This window comes from Euprymna scolopes, chromosome 25 (assembly GCF_053919585.1).
Source record: "Euprymna scolopes isolate OS-2025 chromosome 25, ASM5391958v1, whole genome shotgun sequence".
Classification (NCBI taxonomy): domain Eukaryota; kingdom Metazoa; phylum Mollusca; class Cephalopoda; order Sepiida; family Sepiolidae; genus Euprymna; species Euprymna scolopes.
The window spans coordinates 107,489,380-107,517,164 of record NC_136506.1 but is presented as its reverse complement, the minus strand read 5'-3'; the positions used below and the strand labels follow the sequence as shown (position 1 = coordinate 107,517,164).

The window sequence follows — 27,785 nt, the reverse complement described above, 5'->3', positions numbered from 1 at the left end:
CAGGCATAAGAAGTTTTCACAAAAACCCGTAGCCATTTAAAATCTTTAAATAATACCATTCATTGAATTTCTAAATTAGATTTCTATATTTCTTTATTTCACATAATTAATCTTTTAAAAAGAATTTTAAAAATTTTATTTCTATATTTATAATTTGGCTAGAACAACCTTGCTATAACGTTACGGTTAATTTTTAGTTTCGTATTCGCTCATTTGTGGCAACAATGTTTACAAATATCGATTATCTTAGATTGTTAATGCAGTATATTAATGCTCAATTATGAAATATGATAATTTTGTAGCTTACTTTTTAAGTCATCTCTCTTTGGCTTAAAACTTATTAGTATATGAAAATTTACTGAATTATACAAACCCAGTAAAACTCAGTATATTACAAACAAGTATATATATATATATATATATATATATATATATATATATATATATATATATATATGTATATAGTAATTTATAAGATATATATATGTATATAGTAATTTATAAGATATATATATATATATAGTAATTTATAAGATATATATGGCGATCAAGCTACACTGAATATTCGGCGTTTCATCCACTCTAGGATTCCTCAGGCTTATATATATATGTTGTAATCTCATCCAGTGTGTACGGTGACAAGATATAAACAAACTAATCCACAGTTTTGATGGGCGATAGATATTCAATACCACATACAAATATTGAGACTATTGAGACGTGCTGCAAGAGCCATTCCATTCCGCAGAGTTTGGTCTCGTTTGCGTTTTACGTTTTATACGATCAGACGATATTTGTGACGCAATAATCGTTTTAAACGTCATGAAGCCGCGATAATTTCGTGACAAACTTTCGAATACAGTTTTGGAAGTCTCTAATTATTTCAACGTTATTCTGGTTAGTATGAAACTTATTTATTTATTCGTAAAAGTAAAAAAAAAAAAAAAAAAAAGATGAACATGAGGGCCTATAGCTTGTTTTTATTTTATAATCGAGGCAGTTTCTCGTATATGTATGCCCGACTAAAGCTGTAAAGATAAAACATGTAAGCTGCATATTTCAATTGATTTGAAAGAGATGGACGAGAAGCAATTCCAGATAGAGATTGGTATCACCAGAATAGATGTTAATCTGGTGCTTATTTAGAATTTCACTTATTTAGAAAAACAAAAATAAAGAAAACCTTTATGGTGTGTAACGGACCAGGATATAATACCCTAGCCCGCTACAAGAAAATAATGAAGCGAATGGAATTGAAGGAAACAAAGACTCAATTGATGGATAAGATAAACGTCGTTTATTTGCTGTTGAAAGAATGTTTTAGATACAACATGTGTTCATGTCCGCGCGTGTGTAACCAATGTTCGTTGCGGGACTGGTGTTGTAGAAAGAATAGGAAATGTGTTTTCATCTCAAGTTCGGGTCACTATCGTTTGTTCGCGCGTGAGAATTGAAGTGAGTGTTGTAGTGGAAATTGAAATGATAGTCCAGCATGTAGACAAAGACGAGGATAGAGGTTAAGCTGTACGCCATATTAGCAGTCAGCTACGCGGTGGTGTTCTCAGGGACCAGTAGTAGATAGAGAGAAAGAGTGTGAATGTGTACATACGGTCTGTTAGCTCGTGCCCCATACATAGTCACAGGGGTGTTGACGCGCGCGAGCGTGCGCATCCCGAAAGGAAGGCGGCTGGTTAGCCCAACCTCTCTGGTCGAGAGCTTGTCCTAAAAGAAAGAAACCGGTTATTGCTCTTTGTTTTATACTCGTTTCCGGAGTGTCTTTTGCGCATGTGTATATTTCCTTTGAAAGCGGAAGTGACGTCGTCCATGTGTGCGTTCGTGTGCGCGTGAGTACATGTGTATACGTTAGCGCGTGTGTATATATACGTGAATGTGAGTGTATGTACGCGAACGTGAATATATGTACGTGTGTGGACGTGGGCGCGTATGTTTGTGTGTGCGTATGTATATGACATAGCTTGAAATGTGAACTCGTGTTTTTGTGTGAGGCTTGAAAAAGGCTCGTACAGGTGTACTTGTCACAACATAAAGATGTTATATTCCAAAGATTACAAAAATTAATCAAGTAGATTTTTTTATTATTATTATTTAAGAAAATCAAATTTTATGATTTTTAGCGATTAAGTATTTTTAGCAGGCATTGATTAGCCCTTTATTCTGGAGAAGTTGTTAACGGGAGGTAACCAGGAATGAATTTTGTATTCAATCAAATATGGCGACTGGTTTCTGTCGCATCGAGCAAGTCATAAAATTTAATTTTCTTAAATTTAAAAAAAAAAAAAAACGGTACTTGTGCAGACTTTGAACCAGACGTAACTAACTGGCCGTTCGGCTTTGCTCGGAACATCACGTCAACTGCCAGCTTTCACCGAGTGTCGCCGATTATCAAAGCGTAACAACGCTAATCAAGGTTACTAAAGAAAGCATTTAAATTTAATAAAATCACCAGAAAAAAAATATAACGAAAATAAAAAGAAACAACGACTTACCGTAATAATTTTTTAGGGGGAAAAATAAAATAAACGAATTGTATTTTTCAATCAATTTTTAATAAAATGTATGGTTTCTGTTCCAGCGTTCAACCCTGACTTACATCATGAGCCAAATGCAAAAGTTTCTGTATTCTTACGCGTCTAAACCTCTGGAGGGCGAAAAGCAAATAAACGAGTTCTTCCCAGAGAAAGGCGACGATGCGATTCTTCAACGAAAACCAATCTGTGTGGATAGATTTGATGAGTTGAGAAAACAGTCGGACATACACGCTGAAGATTATGGCTCATGTATATATCACGACGTCGACCCAGGTCTGCTGACATCTTATTTTCGTTTTTGTTTCGCTTTCTCGTGTTACAAATATTTATTATCGACTCACTAGGTGTTCTCACATAGGTCATCATCAGTGATTGCTCACTGATAATAAGCGGGTATTTATGGGAGGGACTACATGAAGGTTGCCAACATCTCTAAGTTTCTGTTTATGTGTCTTGAATTGAAAGCCATGTTTAATTTCATTATAGTTTCCGATGGGTAGCTATTCTGTACAAATCCTGGAGATGAAGAATTTTCAGTGGGTAGCTGTTCTGTACAGGTCCTGGACTTTATAATTTGTAGGTACAGAGCAAAAGATGCTTCTCGTGTTGACACGAAAAAAATTATGTGCTAGAATGCTCAAAGGTTCAATATTTTTATGGAACAATCCTAGTTTCTGATTGGTTGTTAGCAGAACGTGGCTTCATTTGACTTGTTAGTTCCTATCGGCATCGTTTATAAGTAAAATCTCCCAACTTTCAATGATCATACCCTTTAATTTATATAAAAAAAATATTGCAACACTGTGGAACGAACTGGATTCGAACTTGGCACACCCAGATTCTCAGTCTCAGTCGTTATTCCCTTCATCTTTATAAAAATTACGGGTTTGTATAACAATCCACAGAGGTACGAAAAAGTTATCAAAAAACATATATATAACAAATAATTGTTATCGAAGGCAAGATAAGTTACTTTTCGGCCTAACTGGATAAGTTTTTGCATTTTTATTTAATGTAAAATGTTTATTCGGTTTGAAAAACAAGTAATATCGAACGCTATCGGAGAACAAGAACAAAATGGCCGCGATGTCTCTTTACATCGTTGAAGTCTCGACAATGACTTCAAAATAAGAAATAAAACAAAATGGTAGTAGAAAACCCACCCACATTTATTAGGTGGGTTTTTACTATCATTTTGTTTTATTTTTTATTTTTTTGAAGTCTTTGTCGAGACTTCAAAGACATTGCAGCCATTGTTTTCTTGATCTCTGGTAAGACTAAATATCATTTGTCTTTTTAATAATTGAATAAACATTTTACATTAAATAAAAACACTAAAAAATTATCAAGTTAGGTAGAAAAGCATCTTGCCTTTTATAACATTTATTTGTTATATATTTGTTTTGTTTTTTTGTTTTTGTTTTTAATTTTTTTTTTTTTTACAACCTTTTCGTACCTCTGTGGATTGTAATACAAACTTACTAAAACACAAACTCACGCTCCTTTTGAACAGGCCCCGCTTTGTAGCTAATCATTCATAGACTTCCGAACGAAATCAGTTTGGTCAAAGAATACGCGGTAATCTGGAAGAAAGAGAGAGCCTGTTTCATCCGTTTAACTATAGGTGGCGTTACTGTCTGTCCACCCAGTTATGGAAGCACAAAATGTATATAATAGCAACCTTGAAATAAAAATAAATATTTTTGTTATATTTTAATTTTAAACATGTTTTTTTTTTGGGGGGGGGGTTGCAAACATATTTAAGTTTTATTTTTTTTTAAACATTTTTACGTTTTTTTTAACAAACATATTTAAGTTTTATTTTTCCAAATATTTACGTTTTGTTGCTTGCTTATTTTCAAACATTTACGTTTTTTTTTTTTTACGTTTCTATGTGTGTAAACATTCAATGAATAAAACATCAATGTGGCTGTCCAGTTGCCATTTCGTAGACTAATGAGCAACCTTGAACTTGCGATCAAAAACTAAGATTGGGTCAAACGAAACGAATCGACGGGACTTCGGTGAATCTGTTTAGTTCGTAACTTTATGAATTTATGTGGAGTGAGCACAAATAAATTATTTGTCATTAAAGTATAGGAAAGAAATTAATTTAGAATAAAAATTGTTTAACTTTATTGTTCATTATTTATTTATTTATTTATTTATTCTAGATAAAAACAAAACAAAAGGGTAATCATGAAGAAAGAGAGAGCCTATAGGTGGCGTTACTGTCTGTCCACCCAGTTACGAAGCACAAAATGTATAGAATAGCACCCTTGAAATAAAAATAAATATTTTTGTTATATTTTAATTTTAAACATGTTTTTTTGTTGTTGTTTTTTTTTTTTGCAAACATATTTACTTTTTTTTGTTGTTTTTGCAAACATATTTAAGTTTTATTTTTCCAAACATTTACGTTTTGTTGCTTGTTTATTTTCAAGCATTTAGGTTTTTTTTTTTTTTTTTTTTTTTTTTTTTACGTTTCTACGAGAACATCCTTTAAGGAATACTCAAGAAAACACATGTCACTTAGAGGTAAAATGTTATCAACAATTGCATCCATTATGTGGTTTGGCAAGGGTTAATTGGCGGCAAAGATCGTAATAGATTGCGCATGTTTACAAAATAAAAATATAAAAAAAAAACTATATTTGAAAAAAAAAATAATAACAAAAACAAAAAAATATGTTTGCAAGAAAGAAAAAAACATAAAAGTGTTTGGAAAAACAAAAAAGAAACGTAAATGTTTCCAAAACAAACAACAACAACAAAAAAATAAATATGAAAAACGAAAATAAAAAACTAAATGTTTGAAAATAAACAAGCAACAAAACGTATATATGTTTGAAAAAATAAAACTTAAATATGTTTGCAAAAGAAAAAACGTAAATATATTTGAAAAAATAAAACTTAAATATGTTTGCAAAAACAAAAAAAAAACGTAAATATGTTTGAAAAAAAACCATAAAACTAAAATATGTTTGCAAAAATCAAAACATGTTTAAAATTAAAATATAACAAAAACATTTATTTTTATTTCAAGGGTGCCATTATATACATTTTGTGCTTCCATAACTGGGTGGACAGACAGTAACGCCACCTATAGTTAAACGGATGAAACAGGCTCTCTCTTTCTTCCAGATTACCGAATACGCATAGCTTTGAATAGTCTGCTTCTTTTGCTCTTGGCGTTTGTACAAATTAAACAGGACCTATCATAGCAGCTGTGACTGCCATAACAAAAGGTTTAATGAACGTGGGGTCTTTTCCGAGTAGAAACGGCAACAAATAAAAACGGTGGTAATTTAGCATAACACGGTAACTTAACTTTCAAACACGTCGTTAGAGGGCGCTCGCATCGCTCAATTGAGGCATGGAAGCACAAAACGGAAACAATACCTTCGCTTTTCTCTAAAACTGCTTACTTATTTTGTATTACTTTTTTTTTTTTTACTTATTTTTTATCGCATATTTTTAATAACTATATTTATTTAAGTTAATATGTTATATACTTTGGTAAATTGTTTAAATGTTAAAAAAATATATTTATTTACAGAAATATAAAAAAAACAATGAATGTGTCGCATTGTGTTCCAGCTGAAAACACTTTTTAATGTGTTTGTTTCATTTATCTAGATATTTTGAAAATATATTTACAGAAACATAAAATATTGTTTTGAATTCTAATAAGATTATTCGTACAACTGTTAAATTATTTTTCTCTTGCGTATTCATCATTTTGTAAATGTTAAAACTGTAAAAAATGTGATACGTCCATTGTTTTTTTTTCATCGTTTTGTAAATAAATATATTTTTAAAATGTTTAAATAGTTTGCAAAAAATTAAACAAATAAAAATTGATAAAGTTTAAGAATTCAAAACAATATTTAGCAACACATTCATTTTTTTTTTTTTTGCATATTTCTGTAAATAAATATATATATATATTTAAAATATCTAAATAATTTGGCAAAAATAAATTAATTAAAATAGATTAAAAAAAGTTTACAAATTTAAAACAATATTTCGCGACACATTCATTGTTTTGTTTTGAATTTTTTTTCTTTTTTTTTTCATGTTTCTGTTAATAAATATATTTTAAAACAGATATATTAACACAAAATATCTTAATATTTTGTCCAAATATATAAGTAAGCAGTTTTGGAGAGAAGCGGGAATATTATTTCCATTTTGTGTTTCCATAACTCAATTGAGCGATGCGAGCGCCCTCTAACGAAGTGTTTGAAAGTTAAATTACGGTATTATGCTCAATTACCAAAACTCCACACACTTTCTTCCCGCCCTATGTATCCAAACAGAATTATACAAAAGAACTCCAGAACTGTTACTTGGACGAAAATAGCCTTATCTTAAGATAAGTCCTACAATACCAATTATTTGGAACACCACTAGGTGTATCAGAATTTTTGTAGGACTTTTTGACACCCCTAACACGAAACTGCGAATAAAATATAAAAAACTCGTAATTTCTCTTTTAAAAGTAGGTTGTTTATTTTCTTTGTGGATTATACTTCCAAAATAAACTATTAAAGTTGTTTTAAAAGTAATAGAAATATTTTTTTTATTTAAAAAAAAACAGTAATGAAATTAATTGAATTTCACGAGCTCAGTATTTTTCAATTTTTAAACTTTAAAAAGCTATCAAAATTTTTCTACTGAGTCTATTTTTACGATATTTTCAGGGTCAATGTGAAATGTTATGCTCTTTCCAATAAACCGAATATAATATTTTAGACAAACGGTTTTTTTTATTCACGCCCCCCCTATTTTCAAGTGTCTATTAAAAAGTAAATAATTAATTTACTTACCAAAGTTTTATATATCACAAATTGAAGATAACAGATCATTAAATAATATATTAAAATTTAAAACAAAAAAGTAGTGTCTTTTAGAAATTTACCTGTAAAGTCCGAAGTTTAAAACCTTTTTTTTAAAACCACGTTGTTTGTTTTTTCTTTTTTTCTTTTTAAATAAAACCTTGGTCCTTGCTAGTTTAATTGAAAATAAAATTAGGGCTTGAATTACATTTTTCGAGTAGTTATAAGCTTGGAAAGACAGGGGGTCGAATTAATTCACGCCTCACATTTTGAAATGTCTATTAAAAAGTAAATAATTAATTTACTCACCAAAGTGTTATATATCACAAATTGAAGATAAAAGAGCATTAAATAATATATTCAAATTTAAAACAAAAAAAGTAGTGTTTTTTAGAAATTTACCTGTAAAGTTCGAAGTTTAAAACCTTTAAAAAAAAAAACACGTTGTTTGTTTTTGTTTTCGTTTTCTTTTTAATGAAACCTTGGTCCTTGCTTCTTTAATTGAAAAATAAATAGGGCTTGAATTACATTTTTCGATGAGTTATAAGCTTGGAAAGACGGGGTGGAATTATTCAATATTTTTTACGAAATTTCTGACACACCTAGAACACCACATATTTCGCTCCTGCATTATCATATATAAAGCTTTTCTAATTTAAAAGTTGTTCTGTGTTCTTTTCTCTTGCCGCTCTCACGTTTATTATTATTATCCAACTAGCAGGGAGACCCAATGTTACTCAGGATTGAATTAGAATCAACGAATGTTCCACACTTCTAATATCTTTATTGTCATCGAAATTGATGAAATATTTACTTTTTCAATCAAATCAATTGATTCCCTGCTCTAGACGGGGGCCCACCACAGTGCACTGGGGCGAAGTTTCACGTGCCTCTCTGTAGTGACTTAGTCCATAATACAGTCTAGTCTACATTGTACTGTAAAGAACCCACTCTCGATTTTATAAAATTATTTTTATATAATGTCTTGAATTAACGTTTAGAATACAAAAGTCAAGTACCATGGTTCATTTGTGCTCTAAACAGAAACATTCATTTCGAGCGCGCTCCTGTATTATCAAAGAACTTACTGTTGATTTTATACGCCAGTCCTTTCTGCTTGTGGGGTGATAAATCTTCTTAAATGCATTTATGATGTTAGGCTGTACAAGGATGTTAACTTTGGTCAAAATAGTATTGTTTCTTTTTTAACTGGATTTTTCGATTATCGATTTTCGATACTTATCAGAGGCATTCGCATACAAAACATATCTAAGAATACTCCAAGACACATAAAGTACATTTGTGGGAAATTTTTTAAAAAATCGACTCAGCCTTTTTAGAGCCCATAGGGAACAAACTAACACGCACACGCGCGCCCGCGCACGCACACACACACACCACACACACACACACCACACACACACACACACATACACCACACACATACACACGCACACACACACACACACACACACACACACACACACACACACACACACACACACACACACACACACAGAAAGTGCATTTTATATATAAGTAGATAGGTAGATATATTTCTAAAATTATATACATCCCCAACATCACTGCTTCCCCCCTTTTGCATTGATAAACAAAATAAAGTTCTTTCCTCTCTTTTTATACAGAAGCGTTCTGGGAATTCCTTTACTCAGACGAATGGGACGACAGTGTTATTCTCCGCGTGTTTCCCGGTGAACTCTACACTAATCTGGACCGGATGTTACATGGAATGCTTAAGGATAACAGGATATCGCGACATGAAACCTGTGCGTACCTTAAAGATAGCAGCCACAAAAATACAATTAAGGTAGGTTGTTTTCTTGTTTCTTTGGAAGAAGAAGATAACACCAATTTAAACAATGGTTAAAAAATCTTCATCTACACATCCTTCTCGTATCGTTATCTTCACGGCAGGTGCTCGACTGAGCTTCAATTTACGGTCCTTCCACTGTGAAAATTCACCAAAACCAACAGAGTCTCAGCCATTTCTGAAATGTTCTTTTTCCTGTTGATTGTGATATGATCGTATGTTGTTGGTCCTGTCAACTCTCCCAGGTTTTGCCTCCGCTTTTTAAGAAGAGATTAGTTTCAGGCTAATCGCCTGAGGTACTTCTAGCTGGGGATGTCGACAGAGCTGCCCAGGTATTTTCTGCAGGTCAGGATTCTTCGCCTCTGAGGGTGCGGATTCTTCAGTCCCACTTTACAACTCTTGTGTCACATTTCAAACCGTGAATTAATAACCAGATTCTGGTTATCTTTTCTAAAAAATAAATAATAAAAAAAAGAAAGTTGCTTGAGGCTGCCTTCTCCTCACTCATTGCAGATATTCGTATCATTTGCTCTAACGCATAAGATTCACTTTCTATTTATTTATTTATTTATTATTATTATTATTATTATTATTATTATTATTATTATTATTATTACCATTATTATTATTATTATTATTACCATTATTATTATTATTATTATTTATGTTAGGGTTTGTGTTCCTTCACAGAAGCGCTGGTTGAGTTTGAATAAAATAAATACGTATTAGATACGTTTGAAGTCAAAACAACGCATTATTACAAAATAAACAGATATTTATTTTGTTTGAAATTTATAAATATATTTCGAAGATACACTTCATCATCAGAATGTCTTTTTTTTGCCATGTTGTTGTTGGAGCATAAAATCAGTAGAAGTCCGTTTGGTGTTTTTACAGTAGTCTTTTCAAATGTCGGAACTGTGCGTTGGTCACGCGGAATTCACATTATGGTTTTTGTTCCTTTACAGAAACGCTGGTTGAGTTTAAATAAAATAAATACGTGTTAGATACGTTTGAAGCCAAAACAACGCATTATTACAAAATAAACAGCGCTTCTGTAAAGGAACATAGACCCTAACGTGAATTCCGCGTAACCAACGCACCGTTCCGACATTTGAAAAGACAAAACAACAAACGGACTTCTACTGATTCTATGCTCCAACAACAACATGGCAAAAAAGAAAGAAAGAAAGACATACTGATGATGACCTGTATCTTCGAAATATATTTATAAATTTAAAACAAAATAAATATCTGTTTATTTTTTATTTTTTATTTATTTATTTATTTTTATTACATTTTCACTCCAAACAAGGTACATTGCCACTTTGGTGTAGGGGGCTACTATCAGGGGCAGCAACTGCTGGGGCACTATGTTGGGATTTGGGCAGCAATATGTCGGTTCACGTTACACTTGAACTTCTGCATGTCAGTACAGTTAGGGAAGCAGGGACCTGGAATGGAATTCCAGAGTCTAGCGGTTCTGAGGAAGAAACTACTGGAGTAGAAAGATCTTTTACATCTAGGGATCTCTACTGTGTGGGGTGGGATTTAGCAGCCTGTCGGGTTTGTCGAGGGTGTCTACGTCGTGGGGGCACAAGTGTCTGCAGTTCATCGTTTGTAATAATGCGTTGTTTTGACTTCAAACATATATAATACATATTATTATTATTATTATTATTATTATTATTATTATTATTATTATTATTATTATTAGGTGATTGTTAAGCTATAGCCGACAGTTCGAACTTTTTAAATATGTCGTTTTAAGCAAAAATAATATTACTTATCTTATTGTCATCTCGAGAAAAGTAATATATCCAAATGTAGTTTGATAGGCAGTAATTTGCATATCAATGAGTCTACACACCAAAATGAGGTCATAAAAACTTGAAGTCAAGATGGAGTAGGTCGAGTTCGGGAGAACCGGACTGAACGGGTCGGAATTTACAATGTTGTTCGAATGCTGACACGAATCCATTTTTTTAATTTTTTAATTATAAGCTATTTCGGCCTGAAAAATAAAGTCGATGCGACTGAGAGGAAATTTGAAAGTGTCGAGAAAAGGAAATATTAAATGAGTCGCATCGAAATTTGAAAGCGCCGGGAAAGGAAAAACTTAAACGAGTTGTGGTCAGAGGGTCAAGTTACGACGATGATGAAACCGAGTCAGGTAAGCAAATGCTATCATTGTATTTTGGGGAGATGAAGTGAGTCGAACCTTTTTCTGCCCCTTTTTTTATTGGTATTCCCGATAGGATTCGTTGGAGTTTTTTAAATTGTCGTCGTAAAATGAACATATTAAAATACGTACATATTTAAACACTTAACAGGTAGTTATTTAATGAAAACATAAAATGTTTTATAGCGTTTAAATGTAAAATGCTTTAAATATTTCGATACACATTGGGCAGAAGTTAAATACGCATTCGAAGCTCGGACTTTGTGATACTGCGTCGGGCTATGGAGAATTTTTTATATGAACATGCAAGTCGAACTTTAAAAATTCGTCGTTCTATAAAAGTTGGGATGACAATTCGAGACTCTGAAATTCGGTTGTATTTGCTGAAAAGAAAAAAGTTATCGCTTTTAAACGAAGAAATTAAAATTCGATTCGGTTGGATTTTCTTGAAAAGTCGTTTTTAAATAAAGAATTTAAAATGAATCTCGGTTGTATTTTCTGAAAAGAAAAAGTTGTTGCTTTTAAACCAAGTTAAGATTCAATTCGGTTGGATTTTCTAGCGTGTAGTGAGTGAGGGCTAGCTGTGTGGCCGAGTATTGTTGACTAGCTGTGTCTAACCAAGTAGTGTGGGTTAGTAGAGAGATTAGCAGGGTTTTGAGGGGCTAGTAGAGAGACTAGAAAGGTTTTAAGTTTATGAGGTGGAATGTAATTTGATAGGCAGTAATTTGCATATCAATGAGGCTACACGCTAAATTGAGATTATAAAAACCTGAAGTTAAGATGGCGGGAGTTGAGTTCGGGAGAATCGGACTAAACGGGTCGGAATTTACAATGTCGTTCGAATGCTGACACGAATCCATTTTTTTTATTTTTTAATTATACCAACAATTACGATAATTCATCAAGTAGGACAACTGCTATTGTGTTTTTTTTGTAAAAATAAGTCTATCGCTACATGGGAAACAATAGAATAGGAGAATCTGGCGGAAAGGGAAATAAGCCAGATCAGTTCATGCGGAAAGGGAGATAAGGCAGTTTAACCAAAATAAAGCAAAAACAGTAAGTTATTTAAATTAAATATGATTTTTTTTTATATAAAAAAAAGATAATTTAATTAAATAACGAAGCAGAAACAGTAATTTTAGTTCTGTTTTCATAAATTTGTATAAAAAAAAATATTTTTAATTAAAATAAAAAGAAGCAACATATGTACATGCGCGTGAATAAAATTTGAATATTTTTCAAAACGAATAACAGGAGCGAAACTTGGCCTGGTCCAATGCAAACTAAATCAAATCCTCAAAGTTGAATGTATTTGCATCCATTTTCTTATTCTCTGAAAAAAAAAATTGGTAAATTGTCTAGGCTTATCTTCCTTTCCACCAGCTTCTCATATTCTTAATGGATGCCGTAATGTTTCCCTGGTAGCGATAGATTTATTTTTATATAAAAAAACGGGTTTGTATTACTGTACACATAGATTCGAAAAAGTTGTCAAAAAACAAATATATAACAAATAAATGTTATCAAAGGCAAGATAAGTTACTTTTCTGCCAAACTGGATACATTTTTTGTGTTTTTATTCAATGTAACATATTTATTCAGCTCGAAAAATATACAGTGTTTACCGATGTATTCGAAAATTCAAGATGGCGTCTCACGCCCTCTTTAACACGGTAAGTATGGAAAAAGGTGTTATAAATAAAAAAAACTATACAAAATACTATTAAAACCCCGCTGAATATATGTCAAACTATGTCACGGTAATATATATTGAGCGAGTTTTTAACAGTATTTTATCCGGTTTTTTATTTATAACATCTTTTCCCACACTTACCGTGTTAAAGAGAGAATAAGACGCCATCTTGAATGTTCCAATACATCGGTAAACACTGTATGGTTTTCGAGCTGAATAAACATGTTACATTGAATAAAAACACGAAAAATATATCCAGTTTGGTAGAAAAATAACTTATCTTGCCTTTGATAACATTTATTTGTTATATATTTGTTTTTTGACAACTTTTTCGAATCTATGTGTACAGTAATACAAACCCAAAAAAAACACAATAGCATTTGTCCTACTCAATGAGTTATCGTAACTTTTGAATGTATTACTTTTTTGAGATGACAAAAAGGTGGATAATATTATTTTTTATCTTAAAACGATAAAGTCCCAGTCCTTTTTGCACTCATCCAGTGACGGACTGGTTGTATGCCCTCTCTCCTCGATTATTTTTTTTTTTTACACCCTTAACAAGGTGTATTGCTACTTGAACGTAAGAAGCTACTATTTGTGATCATGTCTACACTATGCAGGGAGTTGGGGAGCGAGATGTCTGTTCACATTGCATTTAAACTTGTGCATGTTAGTACAGTCAAGGAAGTAGGAAACAGGGAAGGGATTCCAAAGTCTATCAGTTTGAGGGAAAGAACTATTAGAGTAGAAGATTTTCCGACATCTAAAACCTCAAGCAATGTGGTTTTCCTACTTGTTGGTTTAGTCGTGGGGTATGTACGTTGAAGGGGTTACAAGTAATACAAGTTCATCAAAGCGCATTCCATTAAATTACTCATAAAACAAGTAGAGGAAAGAGGGATGCAGCATGGTGTGATGGGACAGGGATTGCAGCTTGGCTGATAGTGCGGGATCTATTAAATTAGAGATATGTTTTATGGACCCTGTCTAAGATGAGGAGGATGATAAAGAAAACACCGACGAGGAATAGAGCTTTTCGGCCAAAGAGAGACGTCGATAGATTATGTGTGAAGGGAAAAAAGGAGGACAAGGACTATTAGGTGTAGAACGATGCATAAAAAAAAGAAAATAGTCTGAAAGTTTACGTCTCCAACTGTAAAAAAAAAAAAGCTTATAACGCGTGTGTCAAAATTTGAAAATTTCAAACGAGCAAACAAGTAAGGAGCAAATAATTTAAAGCAATAAATGAACAAGAAGCGAAAAACTAGATTGAGAAGAAACTGCATGGCCAATTCAGTAGGTATCTACCAGAGGCAGTGGACAAAGAAAAATCCTGGCAATGATTATTAAAATGTGACTTGAAGGTTGGGACAGAAGCCCTAATATATGCCGCACGGAAGCAAGTATCACATTGATAAAATGGCTGAAAGCCCCTGTGTTGACTGTGTGGGTAGAAAGGTGAGAATGTACAACACCTCATCAGTAGTTGTGAAAATTTATCCAAAGAGGAGTATAAGAGGTGTCATGACAATATTGCGAGAAAGTCCCATTGGGGAAAATGCAAGAAAAGAGGATTGAAATGCAGTGATAAATGGTAGGAGTATGTTCCAGAAAGGGTGGTAGAGACTGAAAATGTGAAATTATTGTGGGATATGAGTATCCAATGTGATAATTTGATTGAAACAATGAGACTAGATTTAATCTTGTTGTGGCACTATATCTCAGTGCCACGGTTGCTAACACACTCTTCAGCATGGCCGGGTGGTGATTTGGCCATAAGCGTAGAGATACACAGAAATGCAACCCCAGAATTCCCTTTCCTTTATCGGCCTCTTTTTCGTCTGGACAGCATGGGGTGAGCACGCATATTTCTGTCTCTCCATAAACCAGAGGGATCCCCCCTCCTCTCATCATTAGTTAGGTTAGTTAGTTTAATTTTGAAGATTATGAAGTGTAAATTGTTATTGTAATATATCTTGTATACATAATGTAGCATAAATAGTTAATTATGTTTCATATATGTTACGATTGTGGCGTGTTGTGTGTTTTCTTGTGTCTGCCATAAATGTCTCCATTAAACAACGAAGTGGTCCGGAGGACGAAGAAAGAAGATTGCAACCAGAATACCACCAGGATGAAGAAGTCATCTTGAGAGAATGAAGAAGCCACACACCCACATCCAACATCTCAGGTATGTTTTTCTTCTCGATACACCGACCCTAATGACTGGTCCATCTTCACATCTTCATGGGACCGTTTCTAAGACATTTAGTGTAACACGTGACGCCGGTCGCACGCCAGTAACCGGCTGATCGTGTTATATTGTTGGAAAAAAAGGAACACAAGGCAATAATCATTGATATATCAGTAGCAGCTGATGTGAATGTGGAGGAAAAAGAAAAGAAGGTCGAAAATATCAAGACTTGAAAAGGGAGATACACAGATTGTGGAAGTTGAAGAAAGTAGAAGTTATACCTGTTGTGATGGGGGCTCTGGCGAGTGTAACAAAACGATTTGACAAGTGAATTGAGAAAATTGAGATTTGTTGCAATGTTGACGTACTGCAGAAGACTGCCCTTTTGGGAACCGCCAAAATATTGTGGAAAGTCTTGGAAGCTTGAGAAATGATGCTGATAAACTATGTTCATTTGTTATGATCCGCCTATCAGTATAAAGTCAGCAATAATAAGAGTCAGGCAAAAACTGTTTTGACAGAAACAACAACAACAACAACAACAACAACAACGACGACGACAACAACAGCAACGACGACGACAACAACAACGACGACGGCGACGACAACAACAACGGCTACAGATGTAAAACACAAAGAAACATCACATGGAATCATGAAAACTGAAACGGTATAATTGTAAGGTACCCCCATACACCCCTGCGTTCTGCCCGCCCCCTTTTTTTGCGTGTATGTACGTCACTATAAACTGGCACCACACCATATAAGTGAGGAGGGTCAAGGAGGATGGAAAAACCGAGAAGAGAAAGCGCTAGCCAGGCCTCCGATGGATGAGTGCAAAGAGGACTGGGACCTTGAGGAGGCTTATTATCACACAAATTCCAGTGAAGATCAATGGTCGCTGCTAACAAAAAATCAATGGTAAGCGGGTGTATCCATAATGCAAATTCTTTTGCAAAGGTTATCGAAAGAGGCGGAGAGTACTAGAAATCTGGGTTGACTTGTCACTCAGACTCCAGAGAACACCACAAGAATTTTTTTATGATGGTCTGTGTGACTATATCTAGTTAGTAAATAATAATAATAATAATAATGATAATGATAATGATAATAATAATAATAATAATAATAATAATAATAAATAGTTGCACAATCGCCTGGCTTTTTATAGGATGTTATGGATTTCTATTTTTGTGCTCTCATATTCGCTTGTTTAAATATATACTCCAGAGTCACCGCTTATCAAGGCCTGGAAGCCACTAAAGGATAAGGGTTAAAGAATGTCAGGTGAGACACTACCATGGTGATCAATGATGGTGGAAATTGGATAGAAGTTCATTTATATTTGAGGACAGCTAATCAAGAACTTGTTTATATTGCATTTGAAATGTTATAGTTAGCTGGGAAGCAGTTCTGCGATATTGTGTTCCGCTAACGTGCAGATCTGGGGAAAAAAGCGCTGCTTATGGAATTTTCATTCAGTTTTAGGCACATATAGTAAAGGAAATTGCTGATAATGATTGTAGTTAGTTGAGTGTTTTAATTCTTTCTCGATTTGTATTTTCAGTTCAACTATGCTCCTGAAACTGTGCGGATTGAATTCACTTATTACGGTAAAAACTTGGATCGAGGTTTATCCAGCACGGCGATATTTACTCCAGATGGATCCATATCTCAAACTCCGAAAGACTTGCCTAGCAACTCGGAAAAATCTTTAGGTTCCAAAGACTCCACTAGCGCGAAGTCTGACAAGTTGTGGAAAAATTACGAAGAATACGACCTCCTGACGAAATATGAACACCTGATGGCCACACCAATTGATAAACAGATGATCAATATCAACATGGCTCATTTTTACTGTTTAAATTCGCAGGATATCAAAGAGAATGTTGATTCAGAGTACGACGGGCTGGAAATTAATTTTCAGAGATGTTTGGGACAGGAGGTGTCGGTGAATGAGGAAAGGGTGGATGACTTGTGGCGGAAGATAAAGACACGTTTTGTCAGAAAAAAGGAATTGTGTGAAGAGAGTTATGAAGATGAGAATGAAGATTCTGGAGAAGAAAGAGATAGCAACGATGAATTGAAACGAAAAGAAACACAAAAGAAAATATTACAAAGAAAGCTGGCTTTGGAAATGATGGACGCAGAGAAAAGACCAGACTTCTATGCCTCGATTTTTCAATCCCAGGAACTTCTAATGCCTACCATCTCAACTGAAATCGGTCTCCGTACGATGGGTAAGTAAAATTTAATCAAGTTTACGTAAAGTTAAGGGTGATGAGATACTTAGTGTGGCTGCGTCTGTGTAGAACAGGGATTCCAAATCCGGGGTGCTCACACCCCCCGGGGGTGCGAGATGATATTTCAATGGGGCGGGGGGGGGACAAGAAAAGTTGGTACTTCTGCAATTACAACCCACGAATTCGGCGAAGTTACTCGTGTTTTTCCGGCAGATGACGGAAATAACTAGAAACGGCCGATTGCAATGGTATGCAGGAAATGCTTAGGCCGGTCTCACTGCTAATACCTACAAACACTAGTGTTTCATCCTTTCAGAAATCTTCAGTGCAGGGTGTCACGATTAACACCAGTCGAACGATTCGAACTCGGCAACACGAGACATCTCTGGCTCGATTAGCAAAGACCGTATCCATTCGGCTATCATTAACCGCGTAAAATAACATTGAATTTAAACATTTTAATTTTAAATGTTCTTTGCGTCACGAGATGCCTTCAATAAGTTTCCAGATTTTTTTTTTTTCTACAGGCATTTAAATTTATCATAGACTCTTGAAAATTCAGTATGTAATTATTATACATTTTATGAGATGGCCGACTAATTTTTATGATTTCAGATTCAAATGAACAACTACAGCAGGAATTGGAATACACCCTACTAAAGCCTGATTGTCACAGGAAAGTAACATTGTCAATCTCACTCCATTCATTTGCAGTTGGCACTTTTTGTTTGTTGCATGCAGAGGCAAAGACGATCAGAGAACAACGGAACTTGATGCCGACTCCTCCTTTATTTTTCACCAAAGTTCTGTTAGTAGTGGATCTATGACCTCCCACTATTTTGCTATAACTTCCAAGCATCGTGAGGATGGGTTGAAATTTAAGGAGTAGGGGATGTTACTGTTCCTATTTACAATGCCTCCCCACGTGGCAGAGTTAGACACCAGGGTCGATTTTTAACGTGGAGAAAAGGAACAAAAATAAAAATTGTCTCAGATTTCTCCTCCACTGACAGAGAACAAGAAATTGAAATGCAGCATCTGAAGAACAGATACTACACTTTGATCTTGACCCGAAGGCAGGGGATGTTACTGTTGATGGTGACTACTATTCTTATCTTGTTTTTGTTTTTTGTTTTTTGTTATTTTTTACTTTCCGCAACTTTTAGATTCTTTTTAGATGCATCTTTTCGAACTTAGGAATCTTTATGTTTAATGTGGAAATCTATCTGGAATTTTGAACGGGGGTAGATTGTTTTCATTCAGTCAGTCATGCGATTCTACTTTTTTTTAGACGGTTACGTTTGACCAGGTTAAAAACTTGATGGAAAGAAGAAAAATCATTTTAGAAATTTGAGGGTAAGGGTTGCACATATAAATTTAATGTAAAATGATCACTTTTTCCTTTTTTTTTTTTTTCCTTTTTCTTTCTTTTTTTTCTTTTTTCTTTCTTTTTTCTTTCTTTTTTCTTTCTTTTTTCCTTTTTCTTTCTTTTTTTCTTTTTTTCTTCTTTTTTCTTTCTTTCTTTTTTTCTTTCATTTTTTCTTTCTTTTTTCTTTTTTTCTTTCTTTTTTATCTTTTTTCTTTCTTTTTTTTTCTGTCTTTTTCCTTTTTTTCTTTCTTTCTTCTTTTTTTCTTTCTTCTTTTTTTCTTTTTTTTCTTTTTTTTACTCACCTTCTCCCCTAACAAGACATATCGCAACTTGGACGTAAGGGGCTACTCTTTGGAACCATGCCTATGAAAAATTAACAAGATATTGGTTTACGTTACATTTAAACTTCTGCATATCAGTATAGCCAGGGAAGCAGGTAGCAGGCAGGGAATTTCAAAGTGTAGCTGTTCGAGGGAAGAAATTGTTAGAGTAGAAAGCTTTCTGGCATTTAGAGACCTCGACAGTGAAGTGGTGAGATTTTGTTGCCAAGCGGGTTTATTGGAGATATGTAGGTTGAGGTGACACAAATGCAACAAGTTCATCAGAGCACATGATATATTTGTAAAACAGACACAGTGATGCAACATTACAGCGATGGGACAGGGGTTGGATTTTAGTTGACAAAGTGGGAGCTATTAGATTGAAAACTCTTTTTTGGACCCTGTTCAAGAGTGAGAGACTAGTGATAGATGTAACAGCCCAGATGTGGCAATAATACTCTATGCATGAGCGAATGGTGGCCTTGTAGAGGTAGAGGATACTCTAAGGTGTGAGTAGTCTTCTAGCTCGATAGAGAAGACCCACCTTCTTCACAGCAGTCTTTGCAATGTCCTCAATGTATTTGTTCCGGTTCATATTGTCTGTGAATGTAAGGCCGAGAAGTTTGAAGGAAGAATTCTCAGATAGGGTGTTATTTATCGCTAACAATTTCTTTTCTCTCTGAGATAAATCCTGTACGATTTTAAGTCAATGCAGTTTTATGATTTTTTTCACTCGGATTTAGAGTAAGAGATAAAAACAATGATTAACTATCCTAAAAAGCTAGAATAGCAAGAAAAAATTTTTATATTTTTTTGCATAGATATGTTTTGTCATTCTTTCTTTTGATTTTGCACTTCTTGCTACAAAAATGGTGTCCCCGATGTGATTTTAACATGTAACCTTTTTATCTATTGCTTGTTTCGTGCATTACAACATAAAAACGCATGGAATAGAAACTTCATTTAACACAAGACAAACTATGAACAGTTAAGATTTTGAATAACTTTTATAAAAAAATAAAAGACTAGATTGAATGTGCGTGTTCAAAAAAGTTCATTTTCACGTGTCGTCATTTCTCAAAATAATGCAAAGTAAGATGTTGGAAGAAACAGAGGAATAAAAGGGAGAATATATTATTTAATTGGAAAAAAATTATTGAGATGAGAATTTATTTATTAATTTTATTTATTGCAGACTATTATTCACATCTTTCTTAGCTGTTGTTTCACAACGTTTCGGCCAACTATTCCTCTGGCCTTCGTCAGATGGTAACCGTGACGGGATAGGAACTCCGAATCTCTTAACTGCATTCTCAGCAATTACTGCTATCCATAGTTGTTGTCGTCTCACCACGTTTTGGCCAAGTAAATCTCTACGGTTACAGGGGAGAATTGTCTGAAGATGGCGATTTAAATCCTACCCAAAGTCGTCCAGAAGTTTACTTGGCCAAAACGTGGATGGCAGTAATTGCTGAGAATGCAATGAGATTCAGAGTTCCTATCCGTTGCAGTTACTACCTAACAAAGGAGGCCAGATGAATAGTTGGCCGAAATGTCGTGGAACAACAACTAAGAAAAGATGAGGATAACAATCCGCAATAAAAAACTTAATAAAAGGGAGAATGTTCATAAAAAGTACTTATTCCTTGTTTCTTTTAATTGGTCGAGTAGCGGTCACAGGAAGAGTGTCTTCAGCTTTTACAGCGAAAGTGGGATAACTTCTCACTTGACTGAACCTGTGTCATGTTCTTGGTGTCTTGTTTCCTTCTTTCATTGTTTACAAAAATCCTGAGTTTATATTTCTCCTTACCAGCTCCCACAGGCACCTTGGTTGTTAAATCATATTTTTAGCACGCCCCGCTCCCATTGACTATTTTTTTTCTCTCTTTTTGACCGGATGGGTGTGTAGAGCCTCTGCATAGTGACGCGTTTACACACTTTGTCTGTGACAGGCGACGAGTCAACATCCGGTTGAGAGTTTTGCTACTTTCGTCGTGAATCCCCACGAATCTCAAAATATGTCATGCTTAAATTTGAAATGGTATCTTCTGTTAGCACTTCTGCATTACACGGACAGCACCATTTTTTGTGCATTTCGTTAAACTGTTGCCTTCTGTCTATTCAAATTGTTTACTAATTTAAAAATTGAAACTATAATATATTGTTGACCCTTCAACAGGTGCTACAAAAAATTAAAACTATATTTTGTTACAACGACAATTTTACTTTAATTCAAAAAATGTTTCGGAAAAAATATCCACTTTTGATTTAATTCAAAAAATGTTTCATTTAAATTATTATTAAATTGTTTGGGGGAACAAAAATTACTTTAATTCAAAAAATTGTTTTTTGGAGAAAAAAAATCCAATGTTGCTTTAATTCAAAAATTGTTTTATTAAAATTATATTTTTTTACGCAGGCTTTTCAATAAATGTTTTTACAATTATATCTTGATACATTTTTATATCATAAATGTTATGGTTTTCAAATAGTTTTTATGTTCGGAAAAAAAACGTCTTATTATTTTTTATTATTTGAATACTTTTGAGATGAGTAATTTATTTATTTATTTATTTGCAGACGTTATTCTTATCTTCATAGTTGTTGTTTCAAGTTTCGCCCAACTATTTCTCTAGCCTTCGTCAGGTGGTTAATCGCAACGGGGTAGGAATGCCGAGTCTCCTAACTGTATCCTCAGTAATTACTGCCTTCCATAGTTGTCGTCTCACCACGTTTTGGCCAACGAATCCTCTGTCCGATTTGGTTAGGATTGAAACCGCTATCTTCGAACAATGCTCACCTGGAACCGTGATACTGTAGCGAGCTGCTACTACTACGAGACTAGGCTGTATTCTCACCTTAGTTCTCTCTTTCTCCCTACTCTTTTCTCTTTCCCTTCCTTTCGTCTTATACGTCATCAGAGGTTCCAGCCAATGAAAAGCGAGAATGGTTTACGTGGGACATTCGAGTGAAGGAAACGTTCTTACTTCCACGGCGACTAGAGACAGAACACACGCCTCAGCTCCCGTTAGGTAGCCAAGAGGAGCATTGAACATTAATACAGACTTTACAAAATGCACTGTCTTTTTTTGTAACCCGAGTTTCGGGAAAACACACACATATATATTGGATATATAAAACCTCATGAATTCATAACAAAGTCGCGTTACACGTCCTCATTTTTATAAGAAGACAATGTCTTCTTTTACCAGTATTTCTTTCTATTTCAGCGCTCCAGTTCTCCCTGTTATCAGAGGCGCCCCGAAGTGGGGAGCCTACCGAAATGGTGACCTCTAATTAGTACCCCTGTTAATGTATGGTAATTATACCGTGATACAACTATGAAGATGAGGATAACAGTCCGCAAATAAGTAAATAAAATCTTGTTTGTTATTTATTTGCCATTTTAGTTGACCAAGAAGAAATTGCGCCGTCCATGTAATGAAGTGCTCTTCTGTTTCTTTTTAATTTTTAATACAGGGAGAATATTGGAAGAAGAGAAGTACTTGAAATTTGACAAAATGTCCCTTCGGACGCGTAAAAGGTTTTTCCTGACCGACACCAGGATTCTTGCGATAACTAAAAAGCTGCTAAAAGGTAAACCAAAAAGGGCGAAGAAAATAAAATTTAAGGAAAAACGCTCGACTCTTCGACAGAAGGGAAAATCTGATACGCTGTTTAAACGGATCAGTGAACTACCGAACCTGTACGAGTTCGCCTTGATTGTATTGGGAATTACAGACAGCTACGTGTTGTACCGATTGCTTTTATATCCCAAGCAGCAGAAAGGAAAATGGAATCAAGATTTTGAAGACGAAGAAGAAGAAAATCAGGCAAAACGACACCCAAAGAAACTTGAAGCGCATAAAAACCCATTCTTACGGGAATTGGAAAACCGAATTTCAGAAATGAAGTAAGTGATACGTTTTAAAAAAATCTGTGTTTATTCGTGACCTACGTAAATATAGATTCAGGCCTTTGCACTTAAAAATGACGGCGTGTCTGAAGTCATAAAAAGCAAGGTATCTGTCAAGCAGTTAAACTGTCGATAATACATTTTTTTTTTTTTCAAAATTTTTATAAATTTTTAATTACTACTAACACGATTACATTTATGGCCGTCTTTCTAGTTTTTTTTTTCTTTTTATGCAAGTCGATCTTTACTCTAATTTTATACGTTATTTTCATAAATATAATTTAAAAATATGCTTCTCATTTTTTTTTTTATTATTTCCGTCAATCTTAAAACCACAACTTTTGTGCTAAAAGAAACGAATAAATCATGCTTACGTTTTTTACTAATAAAATAGATGTTTTTTTTGTTTTGTTTTGTTCAGATAAAAAATACCGTTTTCATTTAAAGAACAAACTATAATATTCTGCAAATATATAAATACAAAATCATTTGTGTATATATATGTAATATTGTCAAAATGCATACTTATAGCAAGTGAGCTACACAAACGTTTGTTTCTTTATCTTAAAAGAAGTCGCCAGGCTAACTATTAGTCTGACGAATTCCTTCGATAGAATGAAACACTTCCGACAAGTGTATATTTTATACTACTGCAAAGCTCTAAAGTATTGACTATATATATCTATAAAAGTGAAATTGTTTGTCTCTGTGTCTGTGTGTGTATATTTCCCTACCAAACTACTCTGTCAATTTTCAGTCTACAGACTCGAGATTTGACATAAGGAGTATTGAGATTTGGGAAAACCTTTTTAATCTGTTTTCGGCCAGAAATTTAGCTGTGAAGGGGTCAAAGTTCAACGATTTGACCTTTGCAAACTTTACCAAACTACTACGCTAATTTTGGGTCTAAACACTTGAAATTTTAGATGTAGGTTAATTGAACATGGATCAAACAATAAATATTAAGTGGTAAAAATTGGGGTCAAAGGTTTTGACCTAAAATTTGGCTGCTAAGCGGTCAAAGTTCAACAGATTTGACCTTTGCGGTCTCTAGCAAACTATTCAGCTAATTATGGGTCTAAACATTTGAAATTTTACATAAAAGGTATTCAGACATTCAGTAAGCTTTTTAATCAGTTTTTAGGCGAAAATTTGGCTGCCGAGAGGTCAAAGTTGAAAGAGTTGACCTTTGCAGACTCTACCAAACTCTTCCGCCAATTTTGGGTCTAAATACTTGAAATTTTAGACGTAGGTTACCTGGACATGAATCAAACTTTATATATATATATATATATATATATATATATATATATATATATATATACATATATACATATATATATATATATATATATATATATATATATATATATATATATATATATATATATATATACACACACACACACAGTGCCGGGAAAAAGAAAGTTCGCACTTGCAATTTTTTCATAAACTGCAAATTTAAACTAAATTTTATGTAACTGTTTAAACAACCTAATCATAATTTAGTAATTTAAATTTTATGATGTAAAATGGTTACATTTCAAATTTAGAATTTTTATTATATACATTTCAATAAGTATATTTTCGTAACCTATAGGTTTTCGATGTTTACCCATCTCCTCAGAGGGAAAAATATTAGCAAATATTATAAATGGTTTACACTTAATTTGCTAAATACAATAAACATAGAAAATCATAATTAAAAGTTTTTAAAGTTTTTAAATCATAGAGTAAGGGAAATTATATATTGGTTCAAAATGAAAAGAATATTGAACTTCATATCCAAATTGTATGGTAAATTCCGAAGTGAAAGTCTTTGGTAGCAGTGAGGCAAAGGGATCCAATGTGTATCTTGATTCTTTCACGGCACAAGGTAACAATCCGAAGTAGGAATAATTCCTTGGTTTCTCCTTTGTTTAGAGGATGATTCCGGTAAATATTTTATTATATAAGTTATTATATAAGTTATTATATAAGTCCGGTGAAGATGTTTTTTTAATAAACATATAATTTTTTAATATATTTATTTAATATATTTTTTTAATATATGAGTTTCAAAATCCAGTCCAAATTAATTTTAATTTGTGAATAAAAACAGTTTCTGGAGACAGACAAAGCAAAATGAAATGAAATAAATAAAAGAAAAGAAATTGCTTATGCATCATATTTATAAATCAGCACAAGTGAAAAAGGTATCCAATTTAAATGTTATTCTAAAATTTAAAAGGGTGGTAGTGGGAGAGTCAAATTATAAGAGGTAAAGAAATAAAAGGAGGGAGAAGAGAGAGAGAAAAAGAAAAAAAGAGATTTAGCAATGAAATCTATTTCCGCCCACACAGATATTTTGACGGGGCTCCAATATAAGTCAAGATTCCTAGACAGAAGCATATAAAGAAGGAAGAAAAAGAAAATCAGGCAATGTCATAAAGAAATTTCCCACTTAAATGTTATTTAACCTAAAATTTATATGTCTAGTATATAAGGAAGAAAGCTCACAACTGAAGTATTAATAATATCCTTTTAATGATAATATTAAACGGAAAGTTTGGATTTAGAATAATCTGTGGAAATATTTCCACAGATTATTCTAAATCCAAACTTTCGCTAGTTTTCAGTGACACAAGCACACAAAAGGTGGGAGGTACGGGTACAGGGGAGTGTAAACTTTCAATTGTGCAGTTTTAGTTTTCATGATTCCATATCATCATCCCCACCATCAACATTATCATCATTATTACTCATACACAAGCCATCATCTAAGAGTTCTCTTTGAAAAAAAAGCCTGTGAGGTTCCCTAGATTTTGAATGATAACAAGTCTCCCCAGATTTTCTGTACTCTCAACCTCTTCTGATAATATTTGCAAATTAAAAAAAAAAAAGAAAGAAAGAAAGCCGGAAGGGTCTTATAAATTTGTCTTCTTATGTTCTTCAAGAATGAAAAAAAAAAAAAATGTCCACAAAAACCAAAATGCATAAATGTTTTTATTTTTGTTTCTTTTATAGACCAAAGAATGCGAAAAAGAAAATAGAAAACCTTCCCATCAAAAATACCAAAAAGGAGAATACGACAGACGTCGATAGTAAACAAAAAGGCGATACCGAGAAAACCGGAAATAAATATCAAAGAAGACCCTGCTTGCATTACAACATCGACAAAGTTAGAAAGAGTTTGCTTAGATTCGCTGAATTTCCGTCCCGGCGCAGCAGTGTCGAAAGGAAGTGTGTGTCACGAGAAAGGCAGAAAAGGGAAATGGCAAAGAGAAATGCCAATGTCCAAGCATCAGACTCTGAACAGCGAACGTACTATTGGGAAATCCATGGCGATAATGCTAAAAAAAGCCAGCGAACAGAAATTGGCATCCCAAACTTTTCGTCGCATGAAACACGAGTCCGATCAGAGAGGATTATGAAAGCCATGGATAATTTCATCATTCGGAAAGAACGCATAACTTCGAGTAAAGGACCCTCTTCTACCTCATTGGCTTTTATCCGACCCTCATTTGTTATCAAGTTATTCCAAGAATAATATTTTTCCTTCCATAACTTTTATTTTTATTATTGTTATTATTATTGTTATAATTATAATAATAATTATTATTATTGTCATTGTCGTCGTCGTCGTCGTCGTCGTCGTTGTTGTTGTTGTTGTTGTTGTTGTTGTTGGCGGCGGCGGCGGCTCACAAGCTTTCATACAGATCATCAAAGATCTCTCCTTGAAAACAACCTGTGGTGTTCCCAGGAAGCTGAGTAACAAGTCTCCCCAGATTATTATTGGCTCACAACGAGCTTTCACACAGGTCTTCAGAGATCTTTCCCTGAAAACAGCCTATGGTGTTCCTTGGAAGCTGAGTGACAACAAGTCTCCCCAGGTTTCCAGTACTCTCCACCTCTTTCGATAACATTTGCAAATAAATGTGCATTATCGCAACAGCTGCTTGCCATTGATTTTTCGTTGGTAGCAACTATTGGTCTTTGCTGGGATTTGAGTGGCAATAAGCCTCCCCAAGGTGCCAGTTCTCTTCGCACTTTTTCGGCTGAGGTCTGGTCAATTCATCAGTCTTTCCTTCCTCCTTGACTCTACTTGGTTATCTGGCTCTTTTTTTGGGGGGGGATGGGGGGGGGGCAGTGATGTGGTCATGAGGGTAGGGTTGGGTTAAAGAACTTATAGATATTTTTTTATTTTATTTTTTTTTTATTACATTTCCACCCCAAACAAGGCACATCGCCACTTTGGTGTAGGGGGCTACTATCAGGGGAAACATCTACTGGGGTACTATGTAGGGATTAGGGCAGCGAGATGTTGGTTCACGTTGCACTTGAACTTATGCATGTCAGTACAGTTGGGGAAGCAGTGACCTGGAATGGAATTCCAAAGTCTAGCAGTTCTGGGGAAGAAACTACTGGAGTAGAAAGATCTTTTACATCTAGGGATCTCTACAGTGTGGGGGTGGGATTTTGCAGCTTGTCGGGTCTGTCGAGGGTGTTCACGTCGTGGGGGCACAAGTGCTTGCAGTTCTTCAGAGCATTCACCATTATAATACTTGTAGAACAGGCAGAGGGATGCAACGTTTCGACGATGGGACAGAGGCTGAAGTTTAGATGCCAGTTTAGGGCCTATCAGATTTGCGACTCTCTTTT

General features: G+C 34.1%; 1 protein-coding gene across 2 annotated transcripts; it reads left to right on the top strand.

Annotated features, from left to right (window-relative positions):
- The first annotated feature begins 780 nt into the window (after positions 1-780).
- On the top strand, positions 781-26,690 carry LOC145247560 (uncharacterized). Of its 2 annotated transcripts, XM_080109405.1 has the most exons (6): positions 781-897; positions 2,594-2,822; positions 9,037-9,218; positions 16,864-17,536; positions 22,709-23,141; positions 26,151-26,690. In XM_080109405.1, the coding sequence occupies exons 2-6, from the start codon at positions 2,615-2,617 to the stop codon at positions 26,671-26,673; spliced, it is 2,019 nt and encodes a 672-aa protein (XP_079965531.1). In that variant the 5' UTR covers positions 781-897; positions 2,594-2,614; the 3' UTR covers positions 26,674-26,690. The 2 variants fall into 2 exon arrangements, with proteins under 2 accessions (XP_079965531.1, XP_079965532.1); XM_080109406.1 differs by lacking the exons at positions 781-897; positions 2,594-2,822; positions 9,037-9,218 and adding an exon at positions 11,181-11,394.
- Positions 26,691-27,785: the final 1,095 nt, after the last annotated feature.